This window comes from Salvelinus sp. IW2-2015, linkage group LG20 (assembly GCF_002910315.2).
Source record: "Salvelinus sp. IW2-2015 linkage group LG20, ASM291031v2, whole genome shotgun sequence".
In the NCBI taxonomy this organism is placed as follows: domain Eukaryota; kingdom Metazoa; phylum Chordata; class Actinopteri; order Salmoniformes; family Salmonidae; genus Salvelinus; species Salvelinus sp. IW2-2015.
In genome coordinates, this window is record NC_036860.1 from 79,955,100 (window position 1) to 79,963,935 (window position 8,836).

The window sequence follows — 8,836 nt, forward strand, 5'->3', positions numbered from 1 at the left end:
TATTCTGGGGGATTATAGCACTACAGTCCCCATTACATGTATTCATTAGAGTTCTAGGGCTCTATTCTGGGGGATATAGCACTACAGTCCCCATTACATGTATTCATTAGAGTTCTAGGTCTATTCTGGGGGATTATAGCACTACAGTCCCCATTACATGTATTCATTAGAGTCCTAATTGCTAAAATGTATTATTCCACATGAATGGCTAGTTCTAACATGTTTTAAATAAATATTGTTAAAAGCTTACTTAAGAATTAAACACATCTATTTATTTTATCCCAGAAACTCAAAAACAACTAGCTTTTTGTTAGTGCTTCCCAAAATTTCTGAAGACCGCAAATACACCAATATTTATTGAAATATGGTTGTTAAAAGCAAATAGAGAATTTATGACCAGAAATCTAATTGGTCGATCACACATTGAGAACCAAAGGAGAAATATAAAATGACGACTGTGTAAACAATGAGGACGGTGAGATAGATACAGAAACAGATCAAGTCCACTTTGTTGGCAAAGCGATGGCGTCTTGCTTTTTTCTGGTCTTGTGCAGCCATTTTGTTGAGAAACTTCKCCACCTGGAGGGGTGTATTCTTCTCTCCCTCTGAGGCTTTAATATCAGACATGGATTCTAGACAAAGTAAATGYGAGAAAAAAGGATAACATGATTAAATAAAGATGTAAAAATGATTGACCTTTTTGTAAAATTACAGTTTTCAGTGACAGATTAAAGATCAAATGGAGTAGCTGGRCAGACCAGCGTACACACGAGACAAATGATGCTAACAAGAAAATATGCTGGGAAAGACGTCAACTGCATACTTTAACTGCAGCTAAGGGTAAGAATTAAAAGGTTGTGCATCAAAATACAACTTGACTAGTTTATGGTGATGAAAGTAATTTATGGGGTACCCAGTAAAGCTGGTTGCAATAACGACATTATGACATCATGGTCAGGTTATAAATGGTTGTATAAGGACGTTTTGTTAATGTCTTTGGCAACCATAAAAATATATCTTGCTCTGTGGGTAACTGAGATGACAGAAGAGTGAAAACGTTTACCCTCTTCATTGTCTGTGTCTTTAAGCAGCGAGTCTTTGGACTTGGAGAGGCTGCAGGGCCYGAGAGTGCCACACTTAGCCAGACGTGTGAGCACCATAGACTGCAYCGTGCTCAACACCAGGATGACCAAACAGAAACAGAAGTGCTTTCCTATGGAGAACAACAAGAGAGAGAGAGATGTGTGAGTGTTATATGGTGGCAGAGAGGTACTGTATACATGAAACCGACATCAGTGTGCTGCTAACAGTATAGCTTCCTTTACTGTCCCTGTAACATACCGGGCTGGAAATAGTGAACCTCTGCTCGCAACGGATCACTAGGATCACTGTTGCTGTTCAGGATCACTGCTCCCAAACACATGTGAAAACATACCAAACTATTGAGCTGCAGAAAAATATCAAATTCGATAGCTCCGTTGGCGACATTTCAAGCTAGCTGTGAAATAAGCTTATGGAACGTTCTTAACTCTTAAGTCGCTCTGGATAAGAGCGTCTGCTAAATGACTTAAATGTAAATGTAAATGTACATACACACCCGTTATAACAAAATGCTGTTTCATTCTGGTGCATTACACACAGGACACTCACGGATGATGGGGCTGCACTGGCCTCCTCCAGGCAGTAGGTCGTTGAGGATGATGAGGAACATGATGAAGCTGAGAACCAGTGTAACCTTGAAGGAGATACGCTCGCCCCCTCCCAGCGGCAGGGTGAAGCTCACCACATCTGCCACAATGATCAGTATACTGGGCAGGACCAGGGACATAAATGGGTTTTCGGACCGCATTTTCAGCGACACCTGTGAAGACAGATGGGTAGGCAAGACTGAAATAATTTGTTTTTCGAGTTCTTGCATCTAAACGTATAGCATTTGTTTAAAATTGAAAGGGAAGAGCATTACATTCAAAATCAGACTTTGTCAGATGTTTTCAGAACTCAAAAGAAGCCTTATGTCAATGAGTGCAGATCCAACTACGCCTTAACCCCAAATTAATGGGAAAAGAAACGCACTGCAAATTTGGACTGCAAATCTTTTCATTCATTTGGAATTGTGGAATTTAGCTGGATCTACACAATACATAGCCTGGATGTGTATTTATGGATCGACACAATACATAGCCTGGGATGTGTATTTATGGATCGACACAATACATAGCCTGGGATGTGTATTTATGGATCGACACAATACATATGGGATGTGTATTTATGGATCGACACCAATACATAGCCTGGGATGTGTATTTATGGATCGACACAATACATAGCCTGGGATGTGTATTTATGGATCGACACAATACATAGCCTGGGATGTGTATTTATGGATCGCACCAATACATAGCCTGGGATGTGTATTTATGGATCGACACAAACATAGCCTGGGATGTGATTATGATCGACACAATACATAGCCTGGGATGTGTATTTATGGATCGACACATACATAGCCTGGGATGTGTATTTATGGATCGACACAATACATAGCCTGGGATGTGTATTTATGGATCGACACAATACATAGCCTGGGATGTGTATTTATGGATCGACACAATACATAGCCTGGGATGTGTATTTATGGATCGACACAATACATAGCCTGGGATGTGTATTTATGGATCGACACAATACATAGCCTGGGATGTGTATTTATCAACGGAACACTACTTATGAAAACATCCAATACATWTTTTTTTAAGTGTATTGTATTTTTTCTGTGTAAATGTTGTTTAAGCTTTGCCCTTAAAAATAGTACGAGTAAAGTATCTTTACATGTCCCCCCCAAAAAACTACTGAAATCACCCGGAGCACTCACTAACCCATAGATAGTTGCGATCATCTCTGCCTCCTTTAGCATCGAGTTTCACGTTCTCGGTTAGCCAATCCCCGCGGTTAGCGCTAGTTTTGCTCACTTTCCCAAAGTTCAGGAACATGCCACATCCTGGAAAGGCAGATATTTTATACTAGTTCAGTCATTCAAAGATCATACCTAGCTTCACACACCTAAAAATAAGTTGATTCAGGGGTGTAAAGATTTACATTATTTGACTCTTGTTTTATCTTGGTTCTCAGAAGAGAATGGAAAAATMATCACATAAAAAAAAACYAATTTCTTTTTTGAAATGATAAAAATATATATATAATACTTCAGTGGTGGTAGCCTACTGTAACACATATCTCAGAGCCACTTTGGTGAAACAACCTCACTTTTTGATTCATAATAAGCTGTTTGATTCATTCTGGCAGCCATATCCTGTGTTTGTTAGCATGGGGTCTCAGAGAGAAGTGCCACATCATTTGCAAAATGCAATAAAAAATAATGTCCAAATCACCATTAAGTAACATTAAACTAAAAATGGAGTTGATTTGGCGATGAAATGTTGACAATTGCACGATTGTCCCGATCACTCCCATTGATTTTTATTTTATTTTAATGTAAATGTTAACGGTGGCMAAAGTTTGTAGTTGTTCAGAGAACACTGAACCATGGGTTAATGTTTCTCCTGGCCCATAGACTACTTTCAGGGTGAGGGACCATCTAACATCAAGTTGTAAAATCCTGAACTTCCCCTTTAAGGCTAGGCTAAAGCTTACAGGAGTAATCAAATAATAAGAATATGTAAGATTTCTAGAGTGTTCTTGCTTTCAGCATACACACTAATAAAACACTGACTCCTCTCATCCTGTTTCATACCGCTCAGAACACAGTTTTTGTCTTCCACCGGGTGCGCTTTTATAACACCCCCAGTTCTCGTCTATCGTCATGCAATACTGCTAAAACCATTTACCCCAGTCTATTTCACTCTACTGACTTGAACTCTACAACACATAAAAGCTCGCATTTGTTATGTTGTTAAGATCATTCTTATTCTTGCTTAACTTATTAATTTACCTTATTTAATTTGGGAGATAACTTAGGCCTACATTAAAGATTGTRCATCATTATTATCATTTACAAAGGATGGTATAATGGTCGTTTTTTTCCCTTCTGAAAACTGAGCCAAAAATCAAGGACTGAACCAAATCAAAATGTTTGAACCATTACACCCCTAATATTCACTGTGTCCAGCACAAAAGGCCAATTGGGTCTGCAGCATGCTACACCGGCCCAAACGCCTCTGTTACCACAAACTTGGAGGGGATGGAGTGTCAGGTACAATGATGTGTTTAATATACTGCACAGTCGTGGCAAAAAGTTTTGAGTGACACAAATATTATTTTTCACAAAGTTTGCTGCCTCAGTTTGTATGATGGCAATTTGCATATACTCCAGAATGTAATGAAGAGTGATCAGATGAATTGCAATGCAAATGGACTCTTTGTCATGCAAATGGACTGAATCCCCCCAAAACATTTCCACTGCATTTTAGCCCTGCCACAAAAGGACCAGCTGACATCATGTCAGTGATTCTCTCGTTAACACAGGTGTGAGTGTTGATGAGGACAAGGCTGGAGATCACTCTGTCATGCTGATTGAGTTCGAATAAAAAACTGGAAGCTTCAAAAGGAGGGTGGTGCTTGGAATCATTGTTCTTCCTCTGTCAACCATGGCTACCTGCAAGGAAGCACGTGCCATCATCATTGCTTTGCACAAAAAGGGCTTCACAGGCAAGGATATTGCTGCCAGTAAGATTGCACCTAAATCAACCATTTATCGGATCATCAAGAACTTCAAGGAGAGCGATTCAATAGTTGTGAAGAAGGCCAAGAACTCAAGAAAGTCCAGCAAGCGCCAGGACCGTCTCCTAAAGTTGATTCAGCTGCGGGATCGGGGCACCACCAGTACAAAGCTTGCTCAGGAATGGCAGCAGGCAGGTGTGAGTTCATCCGCACACACAGTGAGGCGAAGACTTTTGGAGGATGGCCTGGTGTCAAGAAGGGCAGCAAAGAAGCCACTTCTCTCCAGGAAAAACATCAGGGACAGACTGATATTCTGCAAAAGGTGCGGGGATTGGACTGCTGAGGACTGAGGTAAAGTCATTTTCTCTGATGAATCCCCTTTCCGATTGTTTGGGGCATCTGGAAAAAAGCTTGTCCGGAGAAGATAAGGTGAGCGCTACCATCAGTCCTGTGTCATGCCAACAGTAAAGCATCCTGAGACCATTCATGTGTGGGGTTGCTTCTCAGCCAAGGGAGTGGGCTCACTCACAATTTTGCCTAAGAACACAGCCATGAATAAAGAATGGTACCAACACATCCTCCGAGAGCAACTTCTCCCAACCATCCAGGGACAGTTTGGTGACGAACAATGCCTTTTCCAGCATGATGGAGCACCTTGCCATAAGTCAAAAGTGATAACTAAGTGGCTCAGAGAACAAAACATCGATATTTTGGGTCCATGGCCAGGAAACTCCCCAGACCTTAATCCCATTGAGAACTTGTGGTCAAACCTCAAGAGGCGGGTGGACAAACAAAAACCCACAAATTCTGACAACCTCCAAGCATTGATTATGCAAGAATGGGCTGCCATCAGTCAGGATGTGGCCCAGAAGTTAATTGACAGCATGCCAGGGCGGATAGCAGAGGTGTTGAAAAAGAAGGGTCAACACTGCAAATATTGACTCTTTGCATCAATATGTAATTGTCAATAAAAGCCTTTGACACTTATGAAATGGTGGAATTATACTTCAGTATTCCATAGTAACATCTGACAAAAATATCTAAATATACTGACGCAGCAAACTTTGTGAAAATTTATATTTGTGTCATTCTCAACTTTTGGCCACGACTGTACAGTAGATGACTAATGGGGGTCGCTGTGTTGAAGCCAACGTGCCTCCGTCTTAACACTCCCCCCACCATTTGTATTTAAAAAAAATAATGTTTTAACAAATTGGAAGCATTTATTAATGTCTACATTCTTTTTTGCCACATTRATTATTTTACAGACTCCATAGAAACATATTGAATAACAGCTTCATACATGGATACACAGATAGTTTAGTGCCTAAAATAAGGGGTTAAATACTTTCTCCATTTATTCTTGCATACATTTTTTWWAAACCTTTAAACTAGTTTTGTGAGGCTTCTGTGTGTTCGTGTTCCGTGTTCATGAGAGACTCACCTTTCCATAGAGGGGTCATATTAGTGTGTAGCCCAAACTGTTCGGATGCTACAGACAGAAGTTGGCATATCGGCTGTACTGACTTCAGACGAGTCCTGTGACACTTGTGGGGGTCGTAGAGCAAAACGGAGAGAACCGTCATGTTCGTGAGAGTCTCTTTTTAACAGTTTGTAGGCCAAACCGTATGGATGCTACAGACATTTTTGTGTGAAGACCGATTTTCGGGATGTCTCATGGTCTGATAAGCACCGCCCTAGCTCTGCCACCTTTCATCGCAGATGCGGAAGGGCGACATCGGCAGACGCGYTGGATTGAAACGCATTTCATGCGGAAAAAACATCTCAATCTTAAATTGACAGATTTTTATGGGGATTATTATGCTAATTCGATTTCCATGGGGGCGTGGACATCGACTTTAGGGGGAGTTTTAAAGTATACTTTTTTGAGATTACTAATGTTACTGTCCCCACTACAACAAAACAATACATGTAATTTTGTCCTTGAAACATTTAATTGAAATACTGTAGAATTCCATTAATTCCTATGGAGCACTGCTCCTACTGGGGAGTGGCTACAAAGCCTCTCAATGGCCAATACATAGCATCAGCAATCCAGGGTTTATATACCCCTCGACTTATTAAAAAAATAAATGTGTTACACATCTTGGTTGTGTTGCACATCCAAATTTTGGGGATTTTCTTCCCTGCAGATTTTCTCAAGTTAGATGGGGAGTGGCGATGAAAAGCAATTTTCAAGTCTTTTCAATGAGATTCAAGTCTGGGCTTTGACTGGGCCACTCAAGGACTTTCACATTCTTGTTCTGAAGCCATTCCAGTGTTGCTTTGGCTATATGCTTGGGGTTATTGTCCTGTTGGAGCGTAAATATTCGCCCCCAGTCTAAGGTCGTTTGCACTCTGAAGCAGGTGCTCATCAAGGATGTATTTGTCTCCATTCATTGTTCTCTCTATCCTTACCAGTCTCTCAATCCCTGCTGCTCAACAGTGTAGGGATGGAGTTAGAGGGTGATGAGCTGTGCCTGGTTTTCTCCAGACATAGTGGTTTGCATTCAGGCCAAAGAGTAAAATTTTTGTCTCATCAGACCACAGAATATTTTGCCTTATGCTCTTGAGTCTTTCAGGTGCCTTTTTGCAAACTCCAGGCGTGCTGTCATGGGCCTTTTTCTCAGGAGTGGCTTCCATCTGGCCAGTCTCCCATCTCAGCCAAGGAACTCTGTAGTTCTGTCAGAGTGGTCATTGAGTTCTTGGTCACCTCCCTGACCAAGGTCCTTCTTGCCCGGTTTCTCAGTTTGATTTGACAGCCAGCTCTAGGCAGAGTCTGGGTAGTTCCATTTTTTTCCCCCCCCAATGATGTAGACCACTGTGCTCTTGGAAACTTTCAACACTCTAGAAATTATTTTATATCCTTCCCCAGATATATGCCTCATCACAATTCCCGGAGATCTACGGACAGTTCCTAGGACTTTATGGTATAATTTCTGCTCTAACATGCACTGTCAACTATGGGACATTACATAGACAGGTGGACTCCAATCAAGTTGTAGTGACATCTCAAGGATGATCAAAGGAAATTGGATGTACCTGAGCTCAATTTGTAGTGTCATAGGAAAGGGGTGTGAATAATTATGTAAATTCGATTTCTGTATTTAATGTTTTATAAATGTGCAAACATTTCTAAAGACTTTCTCACTTTGTCATTATGGGGTATTGTGTGTAGATGGGTGAGAGAGAAACAATATATTTAATCCATTTTGAATTCAGGCTGTAACAACAAAATGTGGAATAAGTCAAGGGATATGAATACTTTCTGAAGGCAATGTACATCATTGGTCAGGTAGGGAAGACAGTCAGGGAGCATATACAATTTCAAAGATGACAAATAAACTGAATTGCTGTAGGCTATACAGATAAAATAAAACCAAAAATGTCATTTTTGGTAACATGATGTACTCATGCAATAAACACACTACATTTTTGTGAGTGCACAAAGCCTCCCATCACACATTCAGCTATTGTTATGCAAAAATAAAGTGTCCTCAGTATGTCAGGTACATGGTTGTGTTTTTGAATTTTTTGCCTTATGCTTAAAAATTCAAAAACACAACCATGTACCTGACATACTGGGGACACTTTATTTTTGCATAACAATAGCTGAATGTGTGATGGGAGGCTTTGTGCACTCACAAAAAAAGATCTTTGGTAAGTAATTGTGTGTAACTGTTTAGCAGACAGAATGAGGATTGAAATGATGCTCTTACCMTTAAGTGCCCATACATTGATGGCGATGGGGCAGAAATCTGAAGCGAAGGGGTAYTTGTACAGATTGACCTCACAGCCCACCACAGTGTCCATGATGACCATGTGCTCTATAGTCCCGTTGCTGTGCACCAGCAAATCCTTGTTGCCGTGCTTCATCATTGTTTGCACTCTTTAGACATGAGAAGTTGAGGACAGACAACTGAGGATTGATCTACTAAAACTGTCACACCTAAACATTTGGCCACTTAAAACATATTAGTACTGTCTCTAATTCTGTCCATGTTTCACTCGCCTCGCTATTTTAGAAGATTACACATAAATGACTGTTAATGGTTATACAATAATAGAAAACATGATATAAACATAAAAGGCTTATTGTATTCTGTTGTAAGTGGACTTACCCATTAGTCACATGGAGTTCAGGAGTCCAGATTTTGCT

At 40.5% G+C, this 8,836-nt stretch overlaps 2 protein-coding genes across 2 annotated transcripts in view; one reads left to right on the plus strand and one right to left on the minus strand.

The window, feature by feature from the left end:
* LOC111980145 (exocyst complex component 7-like) overlaps positions 1–303 on the plus strand; it is an 11,436-nt gene extending 11,133 nt beyond the window's left edge. Inside the window, exon 8 of the mRNA XM_070433713.1 lies at positions 286–303. Coding sequence (XP_070289814.1) covers positions 286–303 — 18 coding nt within the window. The remainder of the gene's footprint in view (positions 1–285) is intronic.
* LOC111980146 (5-hydroxytryptamine receptor 3A) lies at positions 299–8,830 on the minus strand. Its single transcript, XM_024147697.2, has 6 exons — positions 8,799–8,830; positions 8,397–8,566; positions 2,877–2,998; positions 1,651–1,861; positions 1,064–1,213; positions 299–632 (listed from the first exon to the last, which is right to left on the minus strand). Exons 2-6 carry the CDS (start codon positions 8,554–8,556, stop codon positions 391–393), a joined length of 885 nt encoding a protein of 294 aa, XP_024003465.2. The 5' UTR covers positions 8,557–8,566; positions 8,799–8,830; the 3' UTR covers positions 299–390.
* Between the last annotated feature and the right edge of the window lie 6 nt (positions 8,831–8,836).